We start from the raw sequence: 27,338 nt of genomic DNA, 5'->3' as shown, positions 1-27,338 counted from the left end.
ATGGCAGATCCAAGATCGCAGAACTCTTTGGTCATTGACCCAGAAGCCTTTCCTGTAAAAGGACAATTTAAACTACAATAATTTTTGTGTTAAAGAAAATTTTAAAGCTAAACCAACCCGAGTAAAGATTAAACACTAGTGAATGGCTCAAATATATCTAGCTCGTTATACATATGTTTTATATACGATGTCTAAAAATATAGGCGTACTTAGGTTTAACATTGGTTTGTTTAGTTTTGCTGTGGTTTCCTGAAATCACTCCAGGAAAATGATGGAATGGTTCCTGGCGTCCCTTCAACAGCGAGGTACAGAGACCAGGGACGCCAGCATTTTCCTGGAGTGATATCAGGAAACCACGGCACAACGAGATCAAGAGGGCTGGCCGGTATTCCAGCCGTGGTCCTGAGTGCGAGTCTATTGTTTACCAACAACGCGACACCTCGCGCCATAGCTGAACATTGGATTGAGCATCAGAGGATTTATCGCGTCTGCGACATGCCATATTTTCTTCAGTGACGCGCCTGCTCGGGACTTGGCATGGGATACATAATAATGTAGTTTCGCTGCAATCTGTAGACTATATTTTTAGTATTCCATGTCAGTTTTTGATATTAAAAATAATCATTTTCTATTCACTTTACAAAAAAAAAGTACAAATTATATACGGAAAAAATTAAATAATTAAAATCGGCGTAGTCAAAACCTCTATGATAAAGATTGGTGAATTTTAATAAAACGTTTTCAATCAAAGTTTCTGAAAATCGTTTGGCAGCAAAGTCAGGAAACCTTAAAATGTTCTGGAAATAATTACTATTTTTTAAATTTATTTCTTTAGTGGAAAATATACTTTTAAACATGTTATTTTATGACTTAAAGCTGTTTTTACAACTAGACTACAGACAAACTGTACAATTATTAATTTATTTGTAGGTAAATACATTTGATAAAGGAAAAGATAATTGTTTTGTTCAAAAATGTTGAGTTTTCAAACATACGTTAGTCTTACCATTTTTGATGTGTAACATCATATGTATCGATATACGGCATTTGGTGATTGCAGTTTCGTGAATGCGACGGAAATGTAACTGGAAGCAAGCAGCGCGCGGTGCGGACTGCCACGGTGTTTGAAAAGATAGACATGTAATTGGAAGCAAGCAGCGCGCGGTGCGGACTGCCACGGTGTTTGAAAAGACAGACATGTAACTGGAAGCAAGCAGCGCGCGGTGCGGACTGCCACGGTGTTTGAAAACACAGACATGTAACTGGAAGCAAGCAGCGCGTGGTGCGGACTGCCACGGTGTTTGAAAAGACAGACATGTAACTGGAAGCAAGCAGCGCGCGGTGCGGACTGCCACGGTGTTTGAAAAGACAGACATGTAACTGGAAGCAAGCAGCGCGCGGTGCGGACTGCCACGGTGTTTGAAAAGACAGACATGTAACTGGAAGCAAGCAGCGCGCGGTGCGGACTGCCACGGTGTTTGAAAAGACAGACATGTAACTGGAAGCAAGCAGCGCGCGGTGCGGACTGCCACGGTGTTTGAAAACACAGACATGTAACTGGAAGCAAGCAGCGCGCGGTGCGGACTGCCACGGTGTTTGAAAACACAGACATGTAACTGGAAGCAAGCAGCGCGCGGTGCGGACTGCCACGGTGTTTGAAAAGACAGACATGTAACTGGAAGCAAGCAGCGCGCGGTGCGGACTGCCACGGTGTTTGAAAACACAGACATGTAACTGGAAGCAAGCAGCGCGCGGTGCGGACTGCCACGGTGTTTGAAAACACAGACATGTAACTGGAAGCAAGCAGCGCGCGGTGCGGACTGCCACGGTGTTTGAAAACACAGACATGTAACTGGAAGCAAGCAGCGCGCGGTGCGGACTGCCACGGTGTTTGAAAACACAGACATGTAATTGGAAGCAAGGAGCGCGCGGTGCGGACTGCCACGGTGTTTGAAAACACAGACATGTAACTGGAAGCAAGCAGCGCGCGGTGCGGACTGCCACGGTGTTTGAAAACACAGACATGTAACTGGAAGCAAGCAGCGCGCGGTGCGGACTGCCACGGTGTTTGAAAACACAGACATGTTACTGGAAGCAAGCAGCGCGCGGTGCGGACTGCCACGGTGTTTGAAAACTCAGACATGTAACTGGAAGCAAGCAGCGCGCGGTGCGGACTGCCACGGTGTTTGAAAACACAGACATGTAACTGGAAGCAAGCAGCGCGCGGTGCGGACTGCCACGGTGTTTGAAAACACAGACATGTAACTGGAAGCAAGCAGCGCGCGGTGCGGACTGCCACGGTGTTTGAAAACACAGACATGTAATTGGAAGCAAGGAGCGCGCGGTGCGGACTGCCACGGTGTTTGAAAACACAGACATGTAACTGGAAGCAAGCAGCGCGCGGTGCGGACTGCCACGGTGTTTGAAAAGACAGACATGTAACTGGAAGCAAGCAGCGCGCGGTGCGGACTGCCACGGTGTTTGAAAACACAGACATGTAATTGGAAGCAAGGAGCGCGCGGTGCGGACTGCCACGGTGTTTGAAAAGACAGACATGTAACTGGCGAGCACTGAAAGATTCTCTCACTTTTTTTAAAGAACTATTTCGTTTAGGAAGAAAAAAAACGCATGTGTCGAGATATTTAAATATTTTTAACCTGAAGACATCGTCTTAAGCTACAGCAGAGCGGGTGTAAAGGAAAATGGACGTCGTCACTGCCATCATTAGTCATAAATATGTTATTTATGTACCGAATTAAGTGGATTTTATGTGAATTTTTAGTTTTTATGCCTTGAAATATTTTTAAAATGTACGTTAAATATTTTTTTGTAGGAAACTAACAGAAACCCCAATCGAACGGGAAATTCGGTTGTCAAGAGAACGAGAAGAAGAATTGCGACGAGAAAAGGGGCTGAGCTTTGTGAATGGACCTACTGTGCTGCCTAGCCTCCCTAAGCAAGAAGTAAGTACAATTTATATGTTTATGTGTGTAATATATATGTATGTATATATATATATATGTGTGTGTGTGTATGTATGTATGTATGTATGTATGTATGTATGTATGTATGTATATATATATATATGTATGTATGTATGTATGTATGTATGTATGTATGTATGTATGTATGTATGTATGTATGTATGTATGTATGTATGTATGTATGTATACATGTGTGTGTATCACTTATAAGTTAGATTTCAAATATTTTTTTTTTCATAATTTATTAAATTCAACGTGTCTCCATTGCACATAAAGGCAGATTGGCAGTATTAGAATGTTTTGCAAATTTTTGTATCTTTACACTATCATTGTAAGCAGTACCGGACGCATGCGGAGGGGTATAGGGAGGCTATATTCCCCCCCCCCCCCCCAACCAAGTTATTAAAAAATTGCTAAATCTCAGTAAAGGCATGTGATTTTGGGTGTTGCAAGGTGAGCTGTTACAATACCTGCGTGAGAAGCACGTCTCTTACGGCTACTACTTAGGCCCACACGTCAGTGTGTTTTTTAATACAAGTGTTGCCGATTGTAAGAACTTATTTCGATTAAAATAAATCTTAATTATTATAGCTAGCCTGCTGATATTACTATAATATGTTCATTAGCAATGAAGTTATTCTGCTAAATTGAGCAAACTTATTACTATAGTTAACTTTTTGCATTCTCAGAATAGCCAGGTTCCATTTCTGTATAAAATAACTTTGACCATAAACGATTTTCACAAAGGAAAGGTAACAAAAAAAAATATTTTGTTATTTCTAAATAAACTTATAGGTGTGCACAAGAAAGCTATTTAAATTCAACACTGGTTTTTAAATGTTTAACGGCATTTCTTTCAGGTGACTCGTGTAAAGTCCTCCAACAAACTGATAAATGATCCCCGCAGTGTTCAGCATCGGCTTGCTACCAGCCGCATTCAACATGAGATTGACGAAGCAGCTGAAAGAGAGGGTGAGCTGAGGAAAGCTGGCACGATTCAAATGACTTCCGAAGATACAGTAGATTCTAAGGTAGGCTGTGTTTATATCTTTAAACACAAAAAATACGGTGAGATAATAGTTTAGTTTAACAGTGACTTTAAAACATTTTTGCAGTTTATAGGTTGTACATGTTATGTCTTAGGGCAGTTTATGTGTTTAAAATAACAGGCTGAGAATCGGAATGGATAATTTGTTTTCAAATTACTTTACTCTTAACTGAAATATTATCATCGTAGTAAAATTTCACGCCTAGATTGAATTTTCACTGCAAACCAAAAATTGTAAATACAATTTCAGGAAAATCCAAAAATTGGCAAAAAAAAATATTAATACATTTTATTTATCTTTATAAAACTTAGGTTTTTTTCTTTTAAAACAAATATGTGCCACATTATCCTATTCGCAGAGGGTTCTTCTAGCTCTTTGAACATTATTTGCATTATTTGTTCGTCAGTTAGCATTTTGAGTCTTCTCTTGGTTTTCGCTTTCTTAAACTTATTTCGCTTTACTTGTAACTCACAGAAATCTGTTTTTATTTTACCACATTTACCCACCATCATTAAGAAAACTTTTTTTGTTATAAAAACCATTAAATATTATAGGTAAATTTTTATATGCTTTTATGGCAGCTTTAAGCACTAAGCCTCCTGAGATTACCAAGAAACAAATGGGTTTGCATGTTTTAACTAACACCTGTCTCATATAGCTGATAATGGTTTAGTAGTGTGCTTATTTTCAGCTATGAATACTTTCATGAAGTCACTATGACAATATTTTGTTTCGCCTCGTAAGTGCTATTGTGAGGCATGGTACTTCGCCGAACGTTCCGCGGTGGCTGCGTAGCTGACCAGATATTTAATAAGGTGGAAACAGTAATACTGGATGTAAATAGCTTGTCAGTATGACCGAGTATGTACACACGGATAGCTTACCATTTATTTTCTCCTGTTGAGCAGTATATGTTGATGTGTTTAGCTCGTCATTATGACAAAACATGTAAAATGGTTGATGAAACACGCCTATGGATGACAATGTGCATTGAAATGAATAGCTGATTAGTACGAAAATTTTGGTCGTACATGTCAGCTCATTTGTAGACGTGGACATTTAATCTTGATAGTAAGATGTCATAACGTGGTCAGGTTATCCCGTGGTTTCCAGAAATCGCTCAGGCAAAATGCAGGGAAGGTTCATTAACAAATAGGTCATGGCCGTTTGCTTTCCCAATTTCCCTTAATTGTGTTGGGTTTGTGTGGTGTTAATGACTATTAAAATAAATATATTAATATTGATCTAGTATTATTATTATGTAAACAGTCTCTTCATAAAATATAAATTGATTATGATTTTTTTTTAGGTAACACGATTTACCGACCTAATAGAATATCAAATCGAAGAGCAAGAACGAAAAATGAAGAATATGCTTTTGAATTCTGACGCGGGAGAATCGCCAGCAGTTTCCGATGTGTCAGTTAATCTTGCGCTATCCAGTTCTACGCCAGAAAAAGTTGTATCACCAGCTACTAGCGTGCAGATTAGTACCAAACTGTCTGTTACGCCACAAGTGACTCCAAAAAGACTGTATGTACCACTTACGCCAAAAGGACAAAGAGGACTCATGGAGAGGTTTCTCGCATCACGTGGGAAACTTGGCATGAATTCATCAAGTCGTGTTGCTCTTTCAAACTCTTTTGGCTTAACTTCAAATGGAACTTATCACAAAACAATCTCTCTGTCACCGGATGATTTCCAGGTAAGAATTTAATTTTTATCTTGAATTTCAGGATAAGCTAGTCAAGTAGCTGTCAGTGGTGCCTACCTTGGTGGTGCAACTGACTGAAATTCCATATCACAGTGCTAGGTTTCTTAGGTGTTGCTCAAGCCTAATAAAATATATACGGGTCCTTGTTATTTATTGAGTTAAGTAAAATGTGGAGGATAAGTTACAGTAAAGATTAATTAAAATTTGTTAACAAGCGGACCATAAACCTTGTGGTTTGAATAAATGAGAGAATAATACAATTTTAATTCAAAATGTGACGTTTATTAGGTGTGGATTATAAGCTACACTAGTAAAATCATTATTTCGTTTTAAACTATTGCATATTAGTTTGCTCAGTTTTTCTGCTTTAGTGTGTAAAAATTCTGCTATTTAAGGTCACGAAACAAAATTAATGTAATCGAAGCTGCATTTTTGAAGATGTCATACGCTAAAAAGCTAGCACTAGCATTTTTTGAAAAGTTAAAATTTTTGTATGGATATTTTTTGAAAATGTAATCTCTCTAGAATGATTTTAGAAAATCGCTGAGAACTACATGTTCCTAATGCTCGAATGTCAGGCACTCTTGTGTAGCAGATTTATTCAATAACTAATTTTATTTGTTATATGCCCTTCATTTGAGATATTTGACTGCTTCAATTAAGCTTAGCATACCTGAACTAATTTAACAATTAAAACTAAGCTATTTATTTAAATAGGAATATTTTTTTATTGCATTTAGGTAAAATAAAACCCCTTAGAAATTTCAAAACTTGAAAATGATGAACTAAGCAGACTGACCGATATATTATGATACGATTGTGTTGGTAAAGTTAACAAATATGTAAGTATTCCATTGCTAGTTTGACTGAGCCCACGGTTCGAAATGCTGCGACTGCGGTAAAACTAATTGTGGTTCAGGCTTTTAGATTCAGTCGTAGGCTGAAAATTAAGTTAACATCTTATAGTGCCATTGGGGACATTCAACACGATAAATTCCGCCTGGATTATGACTCGTATAGAACAGCCAAAACTTCTAAAAATAACAGGTTAGGTTCAAAGATAGTTATTAGAAAAGAAAAACTTACTTAATATTGCCAAAGTTAGAAAGTCCACAAGACTGATCCGCAAGGTAATCGGTGCCACTAGGCGCAATAACGTCAATTGCTTTGGGCTTTTTGCAAGTCGTGTAATTTAGTTAAACCATAGAACAGAATCTCTCAAAATATTCCTGTGACTTTAAGCCAAAATTCATACCTGCTCCAACCATATTTTAAATACAAGGAAAATATTTTATTCAGCCTATTCTTATGTATATGTATAAATTATTGATAATATAAAAACTAATATTTATTAATACTTTCGGAGTTTTTTTATATATTGCTCACTTTTATTTATAATGTAGATTATGTGTCAAATAAAAAAAAAACTTTGTTTTCTAGCATTTCCTGTAAGGATAACTTATTCCACTTTGTAATTTTATTTTTACAGTACTGACGTTTAAACTAACACTAATTCACTGTAGTTCAACGCCAAGTGGACATGGATACGACATAATTGCGATCATTTCAAATATCGGCGCGGTTCACATCGATCACAGTATTGACAGGTTGTCTTAGTTCTTAGTGACCAAACACTGGCAATCAATTGTACTGTTAAAAAGCATTAAACTATGTTTTGTATATTGTATAAATATTCTTCGTTTAGGATTTATTTCACATTTTGTGTCTTAAACTTTTCACTACCTTACCATATAAAAACTGAGGTCACCACGCATACAGTTGCACCATTAAAATAAGCTTCGGATTTCCTGTCTGACAATCTTGTTTTCAGTAAAAAATGGTACATCCGAATATAAAAATAACGTTGCAACAGGGTTAGAAAATTATTAAAATGTTAGAAAACTAACTTGAAAATGGAAATTTTGTAGTGAGGGATGGGAATGAGTATCAACTCACTTGTGAATAAAACAATTTTTTTTCCAATCCAAAAAATGTACATAATTTTTCACAATTTCAATTTGTTAAATCGTCAAATGTTAGAATGGATTTTGGTCCCTTTTTAAACTGCCTCAGAAGATTGACAACAGGATTGTCTAACATAAATCTATCGCTCTTTTCAGTGGTGCAATTAAAATTGTTGTAGCGTCAGTAAATCTGACATTTTTAGCATTTATTATGTGGTAAGGTAGTTAAAAGTTGAAAAAAACATACAATTTTAATAGTAACTTAAGAAACGGATAAAAAAATCAATTAATTTTTTGTTACTTTTTAACTGTTAGATTGATTCCCAGAGTTTGCCCATTAAGAAACTAGATACTCTGTTGTGTATTTATATGTATATATACATATAAATACACACAAATACAATCTTACAGAGAGGATGGTCCAGCTAGACCGGACACCCTCAACATTTCCCCACTGGTTAAAAGTAGTATAGGAAAGTATTTTCTGGCACAGGATTCAGGTTGTGGTGTGTGGTGGGGTCAATGACCGACCGACCTCTGACGTCACGGCGGCCATCTTGGATGACCTTGACCTTGACCTTTGACCTTGACCTTTAATTTGATCCTCAAAAATCGCCAAAAATGACCAAAATTGGGCAAAAATTGCCCAAAATTCCTCAAAAATCGCCAAAATTTCAATTTTTTTGAAAAAAATTTCCGCCAAAAAATCTCAAATAATTCCACAGTTCAAAAATTAGGATTTCGAAAATCCTCAAAAGTCGCTTTGCCCTAGAAAAAACGAAAACTCCTAAAAGCGGCTTAAAACTCCTAAGAGCTAGTCGCTTATAAGCCGCCGACCTTGAAAATAAGGATGTCATGGCAGACATATTGGATGATGATGTCACCGTTGCAAATTTTGTTACGCCCGCCATCTTTAACTTTTTTATTTATTATCCGATTTTAATGAAATTTTTTTTAAAATTTATAAAAAAATTTAAATAATATAAATTTAATAAAATATTTATAAAAACATACTTTTTAGACACGGAGTTCGGAGTCCTCGGTTCGAACCCGACGAGTGCAAAAAAAAATTAAAAATGGCTACCGATCCTTCCCTCTCAGTGGACGCAGGCAGACTGACCCCCACCACTTATGTCAAAGTATACATATCTGCACCTAGTATGACGTCATGTCCGCCATCTTGAAATTTGGACGCCATCTTGAAAATCTTTATTTATTATCCGATTTTAATGAAAAAAACTCCAAAATTCATCAAAAAATTAACGTATTTGAATTCTGTTTGATTATATCGATGTACGTCCTTGGTTCGATTCCCGGCGAGAGTAAACGGTTGATCCTTCCTCCATGAAAGCTACCTAGACTGATCTACCACCTCCAGTACCAAGGTATATATCATCAACTGGTATGACATCATGTCCGCCATCTTGTATTCATCCGCTGGAGACCGTCATCTTGTTTTCATCTGCTAGAGTGTGCCGATACCATGTAGTATAATTTTATGTTCACCATAACTTTGTCCTCAACTGTTGACATTGAACTTTGACCTTGACCATGAACTTTGACCTTGACCTTGAAATTTGACCTTGAACTTTGACCTTGACCTTGAACTTTGACCTTAACCTTGAAATTTGACCTTGACCTTAAAATTTGACCTTGACCTTGAAATTTGACCGTGACATTGAAATTTGACTTTGTCCTTGAAATTTGACTTTGTCCTTGTCGACCATCATGGATCCGACATTTTATGTTCAGTACATGATACCAGGAGCTACCACCTGCCAGAGTACTCCATCTTGTGTGTATACTTGTATTATGGAGTACATTTCCATCTGGTTAATTTTATTCTAACCCGCTACAGTGCAGTAATCATTTATTACCGAGGTGCCCCCGCCATCTTAAAATTCGACCGCCATCTTGAAATCATGTAAAAATGTAGCTAGAAAAGCGGGAAAAAAATCCAAAATTCATTAAATAAATCACTCATTAACTTACATATTGATTCGATCCGCTCCCGTCCTCGGTTCGATACCCGATCGATGCAATAATGTTTAATTTTATGAAAAAATAATAATTTCAATATACCATGTTCATCATTCTTAAAGAGACTTTAAAACCTCTACTAACATCATCCTATCAGACATCAAGACCACCATATTGGAAATTCATAATTGTAATGTTAGAGATTCGTGAAAAAGTTCAAAATTCATTAAATAAATTTGTAATCTATATACTGATTGATTAAATCGACTAAGGTCCTTGGTTCGATCCCTGGCCGATACAAATCAACTTTAATTTTAAAAAAGTACCAGAAAAGTGTAAGGTTCGAGAAATAAAACACCTCAAAGTCTTTTACAAACATAATATTTATTACACAATTTCTATCCTACTACAGAATCACTTGCGAAAGCCAGCAATCTTATAAACATTTAGCCCTGCATAGACGTGCATCGACTACTTCTTAGCTCCAAATGGCTCCAAATGCTTCAAAAGGCTCCAAATGCTCCAACAGCTCCAAAAAAAGGCTCCAAATGCTCCAATAACCACCAAATGCTTAACACAGCTCCAAATGGCTCCAAATGCTCCAAACGACCTCCAAATGCTCCAAACGACCTCCAAATGCTTGACAGCCTCCAAATGCTTGACAGCTCCAAATGGCTCCAAATGCTCCAAACGGCTCCAAATGCTCCAAATGTCTCCAAATTGCTCCAAATGCTCCAAATGCTCCAAATTGCTCCAAATGTTCCAAACGGCTCCAAATGCTCCAAATGCTCCAAACAGCTCCAAATGCTCCAAACGGCTCCAAATGCTCCAAATGTCTCCAAAAGGCTCCAAATGCTCCAAACGGCTCCAAATTGCTCCAAATGCTCCTAATGGATCCAAATGCTCCAAATTGCTCCAAATGCTCCAAACGGCTCCAAATGCTCCAAATGGCTCCAACAGCTCCAAAAGGCTCCAAATGCTTCAAAAGGCTCCAATTGTTCCAAGAGCTCCATCTTCAATTGATTCCAACTGATTCCAATTACTTTTCTTATCGAACTTGGCATGGTTACTAACATGTCTTTATTAGTATACATTTTGACTGGCAGTGGTAACGTATTTTGCACCTTTAAGTTATAAGTTTTATTTAGAAATCAGATTTCGATAAATGGTAGATACCATTTGGAAAGAAAATATATTAATTTATCTTCAAGTTTATACACATTTAATTTAAGCCATTATTGTATGTAGCCAGCTTCCCTCAGTTCTTTGAGTATGAAGGATATTTCTTTAATGTTCGAATAGTTTCCTGCACAAAGCGATCCATGTAGTAGTCGTAGCCTGTCAACCAATATGTTAGGATCTTCCCATGAGGTATAATCAAACTCTTCTGCTGCGTTCATCATCCTTGCATGTTTATAATAAATATTATTATCTCTGGTGTCTATCGTTTTAACACCAACCTCAAGGTCACTTTCGTCATCGTGACAGTGATTATCACAAGCTTGATCAGGATAATTTATTTTATTACGACGTTTCCATCGTTTTGGTCTCAAACCACCATCACAGTCTTCGCTCTTGCATGCTTTTGGTGCTTCAGCACAGTACTCAATCATGTCAGCCTTAGATGTGTCAGCACAGTCTTCGTTCACGCCAGCTTCTGATGTGTCACCACAGTCTTCAATCATGTCAGCACCACAAACTTGATCAGGATAATTTATTTTATTACATCGTTTCCATCGTTTTGGTCTCAGACCGCCATCACAGTCTTCGATCTTGCCTGCTTTAGGTGCTTCAGTACAGTACTCAATCATGTCAGCCTTAGATGTGTCAGCACAGTCTTCGTTCACGCCAGCTTCTGATGTGTCACCACAGTCTTCAATCATGTCAGCACCACAAACTTGATCAGGATAATTTATTTTATTACGTCGTTTCCATCGTTTTGGTCTCAGACCGCCATCACAGTCTTCGATCTTGCCTGCTTTAGGTGCTTCAGTACAGTACTCAATCATGTCAGCCTCAGATGTGTCACCACAATCTTCAATCATGCACGCTTCAGATGATTCATCATAGTCTTCGACCTTGTAAGCTTCAGATGGTTCTCCATCTTTCTCATTTTCATGGAGACGACTAGATATTGGAGTAAATATATTTTCATTTTTAATGTGGTTACAACTTCCTTCGTTTGTTTTAGATTTTAAATTATTATCTTGATCTAGATCAGTAATTTTAGCATTAGCTTTTTCGCCTTCGTTCCTCTTCCGCGATGTTGTAGCCCAGTCTTCGTTATCTTTATTCATCTTAATTGTACAGGTCTTGTAATGTCTATCCAATTAATATCTTCTACCAAAGGATTTCTGACACTGACTGCAATGAAATGGTTTTTGACAAGGACCCAAATTACACTCGCTTCTCTCATGTCGTTTAGCATTCTTTCTCAAGGTAAACACCTTGCTACAGTATCTACAGTGATGACGTTTCGATACAGCGTCAGATCCTAAATCGGAATTCATATTAGTTACCGAGACTAATGCCAGATGCAAACTAAGAGTTTTAAATTAGATATATTACTTAAATAGAATTTTTTAATTATTTCATCAGCGAGAATTAATTTATCTCATTCAAAGGTACTTTTTGCAAGTAGTTCTGCTTTTCAACAACAGATGTCGCCACATGTTACTTGCAGGTAAATAATATTTAGTTCTTTTATGCGGGATGCGGGATGCTCACTAACGATCGAAATAGAACGATGGCTTCGCTAGACTCCAAGGAGAAGGAAGTTCGTCCATCCTGTTAGTGCTTCTTAGATTTCTCAGAAATTATTTGACTGAGTAATGATAATTTTTTTTTTAATTTCCGCCTGATAAAAATATTACAAGTAATGATTGAGTAGCAGAAGTTCACTAATTATATGCAACCTTGAATAAAAAATGACATGCTTCATTAAGTAAAAAAATCCTTCATGCAGAGATAAATTCCTCATCAGTAACCAGAAGCACTCGGAGAAAACCATCAGATGTATAGTCAGGAATAATCAGAAGCACCCAGTGAAAACCATCAAAATATTGTCAAGAATAATCAGGAGCACACGGAGAAATCCATCAAAATATTGTCAAGAATAATCAGGAGCACACGGAGAAATCCACCATAATACTGTCAAGAATAAACGGGAGCACACGGAGAAAACCGCCATAATATTGACAAGAATAATCGGAAGCACACGGAGAAAACCGCCACAAGTTTTCTTTGATATCATAAAATTTCAGGAAAAAATAATAAAAATAAATTAATAAAAAATTTAAAAAAATAAAATAAAAAATACATAAACAGATTCTGCTAGCTTGTGAACTTCTCATTGTTGAGCAAAGATATAGTTCTAGTACAAGCCAGAATTTTATGTATTTTTTATTTTATTTTTTTAAATTTTTTATTAATTTATTTTTATTTTTTATTATTTTTTCCTGAAATTTTATGATATCAAAGAAAACTTGTGGCGGTTTTCTCCGTGTGCTTCCGATTATTCTTGTCAATATTATGGCGGTTTTCTCCGTGTGCTCCCGTTTATTCTTGACAGTATTATGGTGGATTTCTCCGTGTGCTCCTGATTATTCTTGACAATATTTTGATGGATTTCTCCGTGTGCTCCTGATTATTCTTGACAATATTTTGATGGTTTTCACTGGGTGCTTCTGATTATTCCTGACTATACATCTGATGGTTTTCTCCGAGTGCTTCTGGTTACTGATGAGGAATTTATCTCTGCATGAAGGATTTTTTTACTTAATGAAGCATGTCATTTTTTATTCAAGGTTGCATATAATTAGTGAACTTCTGCTACTCAATCATTACTTGTAATATTTTTATCAGGCGGAAATTAAAAAAAAAATTATCATTACTCAGTCAAATAATTTCTGAGAAATCTAAGAAGCACTAACAGGATGGACGAACTTCCTTCTCCTTGGAGTCTAGCGAAGCCATCGTTCTATTTCGATCGTTAGTGAGCATCCCGCATCCCGCATAAAAGAACTAAATATTATTTACCTGCAAGTAACATGTGGCGACATCTGTTGTTGAAAAGCAGAACTACTTGCAAAAAGTACCTTTGAATGAGATAAATTAATTCTCGCTGATGAAATAATTAAAAAATTCTATTTAAGTAATATATCTAATTTAAAACTCTTAGTTTGCATCTGGCATTAGTCTCGGTAACTAATATGAATTCCGATTTAGGATCTGACGCTGTATCGAAACGTCATCACTGTAGATACTGTAGCAAGGTGTTTACCTTGAGAAAGAATGCTAAACGACATGAGAGAAGCGAGTGTAATTTGGGTCCTTGTCAAAAACCATTTCATTGCAGTCAGTGTCAGAAATCCTTTGGTAGAAGATATTAATTGGATAGACATTACAAGACCTGTACAATTAAGATGAATAAAGATAACGAAGACTGGGCTACAACATCGCGGAAGAGGAACGAAGGCGAAAAAGCTAATGCTAAAATTACTGATCTAGATCAAGATAATAATTTAAAATCTAAAACAAACGAAGGAAGTTGTAACCACATTAAAAATGAAAATATATTTACTCCAATATCTAGTCGTCTCCATGAAAATGAGAAAGATGGAGAACCATCTGAAGCTTACAAGGTCGAAGACTATGATGAATCATCTGAAGCGTGCATGATTGAAGATTGTGGTGACACATCTGAGGCTGACATGATTGAGTACTGTACTGAAGCACCTAAAGCAGGCAAGATCGAAGACTGTGATGGCGGTCTGAGACCAAAACGATGGAAACGACGTAATAAAATAAATTATCCTGATCAAGTTTGTGGTGCTGACATGATTGAAGACTGTGGTGACACATCAGAAGCTGGCGTGAACGAAGACTGTGCTGACACATCTAAGGCTGACATGATTGAGTACTGTACTGAAGCACCTAAAGCAGGCAAGATCGAAGACTGTGATGGCGGTCTGAGACCAAAACGATGGAAACGATGTAATAAAATAAATTATCCTGATCAAGTTTGTGGTGCTGACATGATTGAAGACTGTGGTGACACATCAGAAGCTGGCGTGAACGAAGACTGTGCTGACACATCTAAGGCTGACATGATTGAGTACTGTGCTGAAGCACCAAAAGCATGCAAGAGCGAAGACTGTGATGGTGGTTTGAGACCAAAACGATGGAAACGTCGTAATAAAATAAATTATCCTGATCAAGCTTGTGATAATCACTGTCACGATGACGAAAGTGACCTTGAGGTTGGTGTTAAAACGATAGACACCAGAGATAATAATATTTATTATAAACATGCAAGGATGATGAACGCAGCAGAAGAGTTTGATTATACCTCATGGGAAGATCCTAACATATTGGTTGACAGGCTACGACTACTACATGGATAGCTTTGTGCAGGAAACTATTCGAACATTAAAGAAATATCCTTCATACTCAAAGAACTGAGGGAAGCTGGCTACATACAATAATGGCTTAAATTAAATGTGTATAAACTTGAAGATAAATTAATATATTTTCTTTCCAAATGGTATCTACCATTTATCGAAATCTGATTTCTAAATAAAACTTATAACTTAAAGGTGCAAAATACGTTACCACTGCCAGTCAAAATGTATACTAATAAAGACATGTTAGTAACCATGCCAAGTTCGATAAGAAAAGTAATTGGAATCAGTTGGAATCAATTGAAGATGGAGCTCTTGGAACAATTGGAGCCTTTTGAAGCATTTGGAGCCTTTTGGAGCTGTTGGAGCCATTTGGAGCATTTGGAGCATTTGGAGCCGTTTGGAGCATTTGGAGCAATTTGGAGCATTTGGAGCCGTTTGGAGCATTTGGAGCCGTTTGGAGCATTTGGAGCCTTTTGGAGACATTTGGAGCATTTGGAGCCGTTTGGAGCATTTGGAGCTGTTTGGAGCATTTGGAGCATTTGGAGCCGTTTGGAACATTTGGAGCAATTTGGAGCATTTGGAGCCGTTTGGAGCATTTGGAGCAATTTGGAGACATTTGGAGCATTTGGAGCCGTTTGGAGCATTTGGAGCCATTTGGAGCTGTCAAGCATTTGGAGGCTGTCAAGCATTTGGAGGTCGTTTGGAGCATTTGGAGCCATTTGGAGCTGTGTTAAGCATTTGGTGGTTATTGGAGCATTTGGAGCCTTTTTTTGGAGCTGTTGGAGCATTTGGAGCCTTTTGAAGCATTTGGAGCCATTTGGAGCTAAGAAGTAGTCGATGCACGTCTATGCAGGGCTAAATGTTTATAAGATTGCTGGCTTTCGCAAGTGATTCTGTAGTAGGATAGAAATTGTGTAATAAATATTATGTTTGTAAAAGACTTTGAGGTGTTTTATTTCTCGAACCTTACACTTTTCTGGTACTTTTTTAAAATTAAAGTTGATTTGTATCGGCCAGGGATCGAACCAAGGACCTTAGTCGATTTAATCAATCAGTATATAGATTACAAATTTATTTAATGAATTTTGAACTTTTTCACGAATCTCTAACATTACAATTATGAATTTCCAATATGGTGGTCTTGATGTCTGATAGGATGATGTTAGTAGAGGTTTTAAAGTCTCTTTAAGAATGATGAACATGGTATATTGAAATTATTATTTTTTCATAAAATTAAACATTATTGCATCGATCGGGTATCGAACCGAGGACGGGAGCGGATCGAATCAATATGTAAGTTAATGAGTGATTTATTTAATGAATTTTGGATTTTTTTCCCGCTTTTCTAGCTACATTTTTACATGATTTCAAGATGGCGGTCGAATTTTAAGATGGCGGGGGCACCTCGGTAATAAATGATTACTGTACTGTAGCGGGTTAGAATAAAATTAACCAGATGGAAATGTACTCCATAATACAAGTACACACACAAGATGGAGTACTCTGGCAGGTGGTAGCTCCTGGTAGCATGTACTGAACATAAAATGTCGGATCCATGATGGTCGACAAGGACAAAGTCAAATTTCAAGGACAAAGTCAAATTTCAATGTCACGGTCAAATTTCAAGGTCAAGGTCAAATTTTAAGGTCAAGGTCAAATTTCAAGGTTAAGGTCAAAGTTCAAGGTCAAGGTCAAAGTTCAAGGTCAAATTTCAAGGTCAAGGTCAAAGTTCATGGTCAAGGTCAAAGTTCAATGTCAACAGTTGAGGACAAAGGTATGGTGAACATAAAATTATACTACATGGTATCGGCACACTCTAGCAGATGAAAACAAGATGACGGTCTCCAGCGGATGAATACAAGATGGCGGACATGATGTCATACCAGTTGATGATATATACCTTGGTACTGGAGGTGGTAGATCAGTCTAGGTAGCTTTCATGGAGGAAGGATCAACCGTTTACTCTCGCCGGGAATCGAACCAAGGACGTACATCGATATAATCAAACAGAATTCAAATACGTTAATTTTTTGATGAATTTTGGAGTTTTTTTCATTAAAATCGGATAATAAATAAAGATTTTCAAGATGGCGTCCAAATTTCAAGATGGCGGACATGACGTCATACTAGGTGCAGATATGTATACTTTGACATAAGTGGTGGGGGTCAGTCTGCCTGCGTCCACTGAGAGGGAAGGATCGGTAGCCATTTTTAATTTTTTTTTTGCACTCGTCGGGTTCGAACCGAGGACTCCGAACTCCGTGTCTAAAAAGTATGTTTTTATAAATATTTTATTAAATTTATATTATTTAAATTTTTTTATAAATTTTAAAAAAAAATTTCATTAAAATCGGATAATAAATAAAAAAGTTAAAGATGGCGGGCGTAACAAAATTTGCAACGGTGACATCATCATCCAATATGTCTGCCATGACATCCTTATTTTCAAGGTCGGCGGCTTATAAGCGACTAGCTCTTAGGAGTTTTAAGCCGCTTTTAGGAGTTTTCGTTTTTTCTAGGGCAAAGCGACTTTTGAGGATTTTCGAAATCCTAATTTTTGAACTGTGGAATTATTTGAGATTTTTTGGCGGAAATTTTTTTCAAAAAAATTGAAATTTTGGCGATTTTTGAGGAATTTTGGGCAATTTTTGCCCAATTTTGGTCATTTTTGGCGATTTTTGAGGATCAAATTAAAGGTCAAGGTCAAAGGTCAAGGTCAAGGTCATCCAAGATGGCCGCCGTGACGTCAGAGGTCGGTCGGTCATTGACCCCACCACACACCACAACCTGAATCCTGTGCCAGAAAATACTTTCCTATACTACTGTTAAAATATTAGAATGATGTTTCGTTAAACATAACATGTAAGGGGCCAATAACGTAGTCACACCACCACTATTCGTAACACGTGTTTGTATGAGGAAATATTTTAACAAATGGCAATATAATTTATTTTTAACGAAAATGGATAGTACGTGTAAAGCGAAATTGGGTAATGTGAAGAATTATCAAGGAATTGCGCAGTAGTGTCCGCCAGATAATGCATCGGTTTTGCACAGTTTGCAATCTAGCGGAAGGCCTTCATTTTCAGCACCTGATGTAGGTTACGGTATGGAACTGTGTAGTCTGCAGTCAATACAGTTCAGCAACTTACAAACGACTAACTGTTTATTATTACCACCACCAGCAGCCCTACAGTACTATATCTAATACCTGGGAGGGAGGTAGCTGTGCTTATGTGCACTGCCAACCTGCCAGGCGTTATAACTTTCAGTAAGAAGACACCTGGCGTTTAAAGGGTTTAGTCTCAGTGCATAATTTCTCCGATCTGAGTTTTCATTCAGAACTAAACCAGATTGATTTAAGCAATTTTGATGACGTGTTTAAGGTTCGTGCTTGTGTCGATTTTTTAACGATACACCTGGTCCCGTAGTATAACATGAAACTACGTGCACTTCGGCATAGCCCAGTCATATTAGGTAAAAAAAAAAAGGGGGTCAACCTCGGAATGAAAGATAATAAGCTGTAAATTGGTATAAACCTTTGTTTTGTCGTTCTAAATGTTGTCTCAAAAGTCACAAATGTTATCGTGTTCGCGTCTTAAGATATTGAAGGTCAAAGGTCATAAAAATCGGTTTTTCGCGAATATCTCGCTTTATATTGCTTAAATGAGATTTGCACCTATTATAAAAGTTGTAGAATATAAAATTCTCTACAACGTTTGTTTGAACTTTTTTTCATACGATCAACCGTTTTTGCGGTAGACCGCGAAGAGTGCGCCGCGTACAGTCATATATGGCCTAATGCAAGGTCAAGCGTGAGTTACGGTTATCAGTACGTTGTATAAAGTTAATTATTTACTAAAAAATTATAATTATTAAACAATGCCCATTATTTATGTACTAATTATTAATTATTTATATTTAATTAAAATAAGTGGATTAATTATTTATATTTAATTATTTATATTTAACTATTTAACTATAGTATATTAATAATTCTGGAATGAATATTTTAGTTATATTTTAAGTTAAAACGACAGTATATACGTTTTCTTTAAAACGTGTAAATTTTTTAATACTTATATACCGGGAAATACTTGTCCCTACCCTATGACCTTTTGTATTTATAGCCGGGACAGATGTTCTATTGTATTCAAGGCCACTTTCTCTTTTAAGGGACCACTTTGTATTAGTCAAGATTATTCGTTAGTTTGAAATTGTATCTTCTCAACGACGGACGGACGTACGGTTTTAAGAGCTATGGCTGATTTGTGTTTTATATGTGATAAGTCACTTTCAGAAGGTGTTTCTGTGAATGTCGTACGTGGCCATATGACTGTACGCGGCGCACTCTTCGCGGTCTACCGCAAAAACGGTTGATCGTATGAAAACAAAGTTCAAACAAACGTTGTAGAGAATTTTATATTCTACAACTTTTATAATAGGTGCAAATCTCATTTAAGCAATAGAAAGCGAGATATTCGCGAAAAACCGATTTTTATGACCTTTGACCTTCAATATCTTAAGACGCGAACACGATAACATTTGTGACTTTTGAGACAACATTTAGAACGACAAAACAAAGGTTTATACCAATTTACAGCTTATTATCTTTCATTCCGAGGTGAAACCCCTAATATGACTGGGCTATAAAGTATAACTTAATGTGCAGCTAAACTTTAAGTTGAAGCCTACACTCAGGCAAGACTATATTCCACACGATAACTTTTCAGATGTCGCAGTTTCTGTTGTTGGGAAGCCTATGATGTTACTTCAACAATCAAAGTTCAAGAATTGTATGTTCATTGTATTCACTGTTCTTCATTTAACTTACACAAAATTAAATATTTTAGTTGAATTAATGTGTGTTGCTGAGTAACAAGTGACATAGTCTCCTGGACACTTGACTCAGTTGTTAGTTTGCTTTTGTTAGATTATCAATCATTTAATTATAAACAGAAACCATTATTTGCACATAATTTCGTCTTCTGCTAATTCTAGGTAGAGGAAATATATTGCCTAGACCGAGCCTAGAGTATATCAGTTGACCAAAATATCAAATTAAATGAACTTGTCTTTTTTTGAAATGTCTGAATAGCACATTCTTCTTATCGGACAATTATTTTGTACTGTACAAATCCAATAGATGAATCCTTTACGAGTTTTAATCTTTGGTTATTATTTATTGTGCTATAATTAACCTTTATATAATCTACAGTTAGTTTTTCTTTGTGAATTTTAATATACTTATTATTGTTATAAACAAACTTACAAATATGTTTGAAACTAACTTTGGCTTTGTACTTAACTTGGCATACAAAAAACGTACTGTAACTTAAATGCACCAATTATCATGTAACATATCTCCCTATACATATACAAAGTTGGAGTAACAACATTGATATACGCGAAAACTTTTCACTACATACGCATTCACACAGGAATAGCATAGAAACTACATCTTATCAATTAAAATAAAGCAGCATTCATGTCACGGTGCTTCACGCTGTGTGTTGCGTAAAATATGTAGTTTATTTAATACACCAATCAAAATTATTAATATAAAATAATTTATCATGAAAAATTGTTTTGTGTGCAGACTGAAGAGAGAATTAATCACCTAGTTCAAAAAATTCCAAAGTATCTAGTAGTAAAATTAAATTCATGTGGTGATTGCAACAGAAAGTTTTAGTGCATTCGTATGTAAAATTGTGTTAAATATTTTAAATCAGTGTCTTTGCAAAACAAATTTTGAATAAGTGTGAAGATATAAATAGTCTTTACATTAAGATTGCACAACCATTATACCACAGGTATGTGTAAAGCAGTTCAGTGTAACATAATGTGATTATGCACATGTAATACAAGAGTTTGTGTGACAAGTTAAAGGCAGTGAAATGCGGATAGGATAGCGACAGCTAGGCGACCGAACCGCGCGACGCTATTTTTTTCTCCCGTCGTGTTTGTAGAGATTGAAGTGTAACTTAGGGCGGCATTTCAAGACGTTCGGGTAAGGTAGCGAATAAGCACCGACTTGTTGGGACACAAACGTAACCTAACTTGCGATTCGTATTGCAGAACGTGTCCAAACTGAATCTCAGTAGGGGAATAGATCGGCAGACGTTTTAATAATCGGTGGCCGGCGCGAGGCTAGAAAGACAAACATCAGATGAATATTTTTCAATACTTATTTATTTATTTCAAAATTCGTTCAACAGATTCTTAAAAGAATATAGAACATGTCAATAAAGTCAACAAAAATGAACAATACAAACAATCAAATTAATTAAATCATAATATCACATCAAATTAGTACTAATTAAAACAAAAATATAAATACATCAATATGCAAACAAATCATCATAAGTTATTCTAAACATTATTATAATATTCATTTAATGTATAAAATGAATTTTCTAATAAATAGTTTTTGAGTAGAACTTTAAATAGTCTTGGGTTGCAATGGGAGATTGCTTTTAATTTATGAGGGAGTGCATTGAAAAGTTTTATGCCAGAGTACAGTGCACTTAGCAACTTTTGGTTATAAATTTGTACAACAGAAAAAAATTTCACATCATAGAGAAAATGAAATTATTTATTTATACATTAATACAAACATACAATCAATTATTTTGTAATATTTTTTTTTATTCTTACATTAATTAAAAACTAGGGCCATAGGCCTACTTTTATGAAATAACAAAACAAACAGACCGAACTATGTAATAAATTTACTATAGAAATTATTAAAACAGATAACAATATTATAATATATTTTACATGAATTATAGTGTTCATTATGAAAAAAAAACACGTTTTATAATAAGTTTAAAAAATTCTCTGGTGCCAGGTTTGAACGTGCTACGTCCATACTCTTGCTCCTTTGTGCCCTGCGCTTTACCACTCTGCTACAGACACACAAACTGCTGTTATAATTTTTTCGTATATTATTCAATGTGCGATTATTTCTTATGACCATTAAAGTTTTCAAAATGTATTATGGGATAGTTTCACTATCATAAAGTTTATTTTCGCTGAAAAAGACATAAAAATGTTTGTAAATATAGAATATCCCAATTAAAATATTGTAAACTAGTAGTAAATTTAATTTTTGAGAAGATTTGTTGTGGTAAGTGGTGGATTTCAGCCCATTTTTCGAGACAACAAATGGCTTATGAGATAACCTTCCTTCGAGCACAAGCCGAGGATCAAATGCGCTTTCTTTTTTAATATGCTTCCAAATGTACTTCCTTCTTTGAGTGCGTTTTAAAATGTTTCCTTTTTGACAAGCGTGTGTCCTTTTCGACGAGTGTGTGTCAATTGCGTATCCATTGCGTGTTTGGTATATGCATTCCATGTCCAGTGTGTGTACTGTGTGTCCATTGCGTGTATTGTGTGTTAATTTATTTTGTCAAATGTTTTTTTTTAATGTGCTTCCTTTTTGACGAATGTGCATTTAATATGCTTCCTTTTTTGAATGTTGTTTTGACTCTCGTATTAATGAAAATGTATCGTGTTTCGACTGCATATTATTCCTGTGGCCGTGGGTGTATAAGCAAGTCCCAGACGACAGGGCCCTCAGTCTTCCTCTGACAGCTGTGCAGTGCAAATCGGCTCTATCTTTAGTACGTTGCCTGAGATTTAGTTGCTGTTCCAATGTTGACCTTGATGGACGGTCTACCATCGATGGAGCAGACCCTGAAGACAGTGACGACGATGCCAACGACGTCGATGGCGACCCAGATCCCATTGGCATAGTCAACTACGCTGAACTTGATTGAAATGTGTACCATCGTCACCGACAACATTAAGAGACAACAGGTGTGTTTCCACCAGCAGAAGATACTTTAATGAATGTAGTGCTTTCTGCAGAGGAAACATCAATGAATGACGTTTCGCCATCGAAGGAGACTTCAATGGCTGCATCACCACTAGCATCAATGATGTTCACTAAAGGTGTATCGGCGTCTTCCCAGCATCGGTGTCTTTACTGTAACAAGATTTTCTCGAACAACAGTAATGCTCGCCGTCAGGAGAAGAGAGAATGTGCTAATAATACGCATCGTACAACATTTAACTGTGAGAAATATCGCAAGGAGTTTGCAAGAAACCATAATATAAAAAGGCATGCTATAAGATGCAAACAAAGTGCTTCTCCCGTCAAACGATCGAGACTGTCATTGCAGAAGACCCGTGTTGTGGTGCATTACCGAGTAAGGATGCATCGAGAAATACATACAATAGATATCCCTGTAACTTCTGTGAAAATACATTGGCATTATCTCGAGGTGCGCGAAGGCATGAAAAAAGAGAATGTGTGAAGAACCCATTATGCTTGGAGTTTCGCTATGATGAGCATCATGCATGGTTTCCTCGTATTGACAATTTGAGACCACGTACGAAAAACTGCAAAGGTAAAGTCCGTTCACCTACTGCGGACCAGCTAGTGTTGTAGTCCGCTCCGCAAGTTAAGGTTGAGACTCGTACGGGCAACGCAGCAAGAAGCTTCGACATCTACTCAACGTGCAACACAACCTAAGACTGTTCACTGTGCGTTCAGATCGAATGAAAATGGATTCTACCTGGCGAAATCAGCTTTTCGTAGAATGTTGAAACACGTTTATTACCTGAACGGCTCTTTTGTGCCAAGATATATTTGTACCTTTATAACTGATGAAAGAAGGATATTGTTAATCAACTTGAAGAATTGGAACACGATCGCTCTGTGAAGTATATATAATTTGTGTTTGGAATGCACTTATGGTAAACCTGAGCCATTTCAAGACCATACTTGCAAAAGAGCATTTTAGACTATGAATACTGCTCTCTACCTATCGTATGACATAGAAGTGTCTGTAAATGATTATAATTTTGGTGTTTTATTTCTCGAACCTCTCCTTTATTTTGGAAATTTTAATTAAATTATCCTTTTCTTTTTGCATCAGTCAAAGATCGAACCGAGGTGATTGAATCAATCAAAAAATTCAAAAGTTATTTTTTGATGATTTTCGGAATTTTTCGAAATTTCTAGCTAAATAATTACAGAATTTCAAGATAGTGGCCAAGATTGCCATCAAGATGGCGGACGCCACGGTAATAAATAATACTGCACTCTAGCAGGTAAAAGTTAAACTAATATGACGACAGCGCTCTATCAGACGAAAACAAGATGGTGGACCTAAGATGGCAGTCTCCAGCAGACGAAACCAAGATAGCTGCCATGACATCGTACTAGCTGACATAATATATACCTTGGAATTAGTGATGGGAGGTCAGTCTGCCGGTGGCTTCCATGGAGGAATGACCTCGCCGGTATGAAACCAAGTACCTTTTTTATAAATTGCATTATTAAAATTTGATTATATAATTTTTTCATGAATTTAAAAAATTTTCCAGAATTTTTTTGGATGAAAATAACGGATATTCAAGATAGCGAATGTGATATCACTTAAAATGGCGGGTGTGATATAAAATATTTTTTTTAAATTTTATTTCAATTGTAATAAAAATTTTAATTTTTTTTTTTAATTACATGTTAACTTTCGCTGAGAATCGAACCGTGGACCGAAATGCATTCGATAACTAAACATTCAAAGTAAACTATATGTTTTACTTTTTTCGGAATTTTGTGGTTTAAAATGAAAGATTTCAAGTTAAGTTCAAAGTCAAGGTCATGACCTCTGATGGGGCTTCTGAAGAATTTTTCCCCTCTCCGGGGAATTTTGGCCTCTCAAAATTTTTTGACTAAAAAATGGGAAATGTTTTAGAAACTTTGAGATTATTTTGAGGAATTTTGATTCATTTTTTGAGGAAATTTGACACAAATGGTCGCGTGTTGTCACAATCCAAAATGGTGGTCAGCACCTCCTTACGAACCCTGTCCCAGTATCGGCATTTCTGTACTACTGGTTAATTCAAAATAACTTGCGATATCATACAAATACCTAAACTCCAAATGGCTGCTACCATAAGCCATACAAATCAATATAGTCATTAACAAGACCATTAAAATAATGCTTTATAATATAGTATATATTACAACTATTTCATACTAAAAGGCAAAAAAAAGCGGCAGCTCAAGGAAAAAAAATACTGAATATTAGTAAATATAAATTATGCATATTTTAAATTGATATCCTAAACATCGACGAGAACTTCTGTCATTAAAATCATTTAAATATTCAAACTATATTGACTCCCTAGCAAATCACTAAAGTCTAGTAAAGTTCTATATTACATTGTCTGTAGTACCAAATCAATTTTTTTTTTGTAAAATAGTAAATCTTCAGTGAGCTTAACGTATTTCCAAACTTGTAAACGCCAAGAAAATAGCAGCTACAATTTCTCTAATGAAAATGGGCTCGTGCAGGCAGCCAGATAACACAAGTTATAAATCGTAATTGCTTAAAATTACACAGCAATTTTAAACGAGAATGTGGAAATAATTCTCAGCATATGTTTCTCCTGCTTGGTCATGAATTTAAATCGAGCAAAGTTGGAGGTCCTACCTGTTTCACTGCTGCCCGTCGGTTCCAGGGTAAAGTTGAGGCGAGCAATATAAAATTGAAAAATTGTAAATTACAGTTTCACTTCTAAAACATGTGAAATGCATACGTCCCGCATGTTTGCCGAGACGTTGAAAGGCAACGCACACCGGCAACGCACACCATAACCGCCCACGCAATGGCCACGGCTGAAGACGTCACTTCACGCTCCCGGCGGCCGTTGCTTGCGCACGCAGGCCTTGTCGCCCGCATGTTCACTTCACCTCGTCTACGTCACACGCCAGTTCTTTTTCTTCATTCTTCAGCCACACTATCACCATCTGTCGGGCCTTTGTTGCACTACTTTACAACAGTTCGCTATCGGCGCTACCCAAGCTCACACTAATTAGTTGCTCATGCACCCACCACAGCAATTCGATTGATCGCAAGTTACTGATCACCAAAAGTAAAAAAAAACCAAATAATATAAACTTATGAGACTGCCGCGTACATAAAATAGCTTACATTTGCCTACATGTTTGAACTGCAGTAAATAAATATTAAAACATTCAATAAAACCAATTACAAACTAAAATGCATACTGTAACATAAACTAAAAATAAAAAATTTGAACCAGAAAATGTTGTGGTCTTGGCCTAGGCCACAACAGTGTTCATACCAGTTAAGTTTCACTCTGGCCGACGGCGCCGCTGCTTAGGTGGTAACGTACTTGCCATAATTGTCTGTGGTATAAATAGTTTAAATAATGTAATTTAAAGATAATTGCAAGTATGACAATATTAAATGTAACAGTGTATGTGTAAATGTACTAATATTACCTATATATACAGCGCTGGTAAAGACATTGAGCTAACATTACTTTATGTAGAATGGGTGGGCCATGTCATAAAGAGTTTTCAATAAAACATAAAAACGTAAATTTTTCAGCTGATTTATAAAACTTCAAAAATTTATAACGTTTTGGAAAAACATCAAAAATTTAAAATATTTAACCTTAAATTTACAACGCATTAATAACTCTGACAAATACAGCTCAAAACCTTTAATGCTAATGGCTTGCGCATGTAAGATTAATTTAAGCTTTGTGAACGAGCACACTAGCAGACGGAAAAAATCGAGGAAGCGGCCTATATGGCTGTTTTGATATCACTGGTAGGATTTTTATATTTCTTGGTATTAGTAGTTTGGGTCTGTCTGCTGGTATTCATCATGAACGAAGAATAGTTCAGCATTTTTAAAAGTACTTAACACTAGGAATAGAACCGAGGACTCCAAAAGACCATGGCGTATGTACGCGTACTTTTTTTAAAAATTTTTAAAAATATTTTTGAAGTGAAATGTCTACTGAGGGGGCAACAATTTTCGAGCGGTACGAAAATTCCGATCGCACATGGGGAATAGTGAGATACGAGGTGGGGAAACCGGTGGAGCAGGAGAATGCGTCAGTGGCGACATCACTCCAACGCATGCATCAGCGGTCGAATGGGAAGATGGCAAAAAAAAAAAGGGGGGGAGGGGATGGGTACATAGCGGAGCATGCTGTTCGCCTGTTCTAACAGCCGAAACAGGAGACGGCAGGGGACATTTAGAAATCTCGCAGCAGTGATTCTGAGTAATTCTCGTAACGCTGCTTGTGTTTGTCTACTCCTCAGTTTTCGTAACGGCTGACGATTCACGCTGCCATATTAGTTTTTTATTTAAAGAATCTACCATTTATTGATTTGTGTGGAAATGAGT

The 27,338-nt window shown here is 36.6% G+C and overlaps 1 protein-coding gene across 1 annotated transcript in view; it reads left to right on the top strand.

The window, feature by feature from the left end:
- Positions 1–27,338, top strand: part of LOC134529878 (uncharacterized) — a 95,100-nt gene that overhangs the window by 50,637 nt on the left and 17,125 nt on the right. The window contains exons 4-6 of the mRNA XM_063364431.1: positions 2,834–2,963; positions 3,845–4,015; positions 5,343–5,738. Coding sequence (XP_063220501.1) covers positions 2,834–2,963; positions 3,845–4,015; positions 5,343–5,738 — 697 coding nt within the window. The remainder of the gene's footprint in view (positions 1–2,833; positions 2,964–3,844; positions 4,016–5,342; positions 5,739–27,338) is intronic.

The sequence above is a fragment of the Bacillus rossius genome, chromosome 2 (assembly GCF_032445375.1).
Source record: "Bacillus rossius redtenbacheri isolate Brsri chromosome 2, Brsri_v3, whole genome shotgun sequence".
NCBI classification, from domain to species: Eukaryota; Metazoa; Arthropoda; class Insecta; order Phasmatodea; family Bacillidae; genus Bacillus; species Bacillus rossius.
Note: the sequence above shows the minus strand (reverse complement) of the source record. Positions and strands in the feature narration are given on the sequence as shown.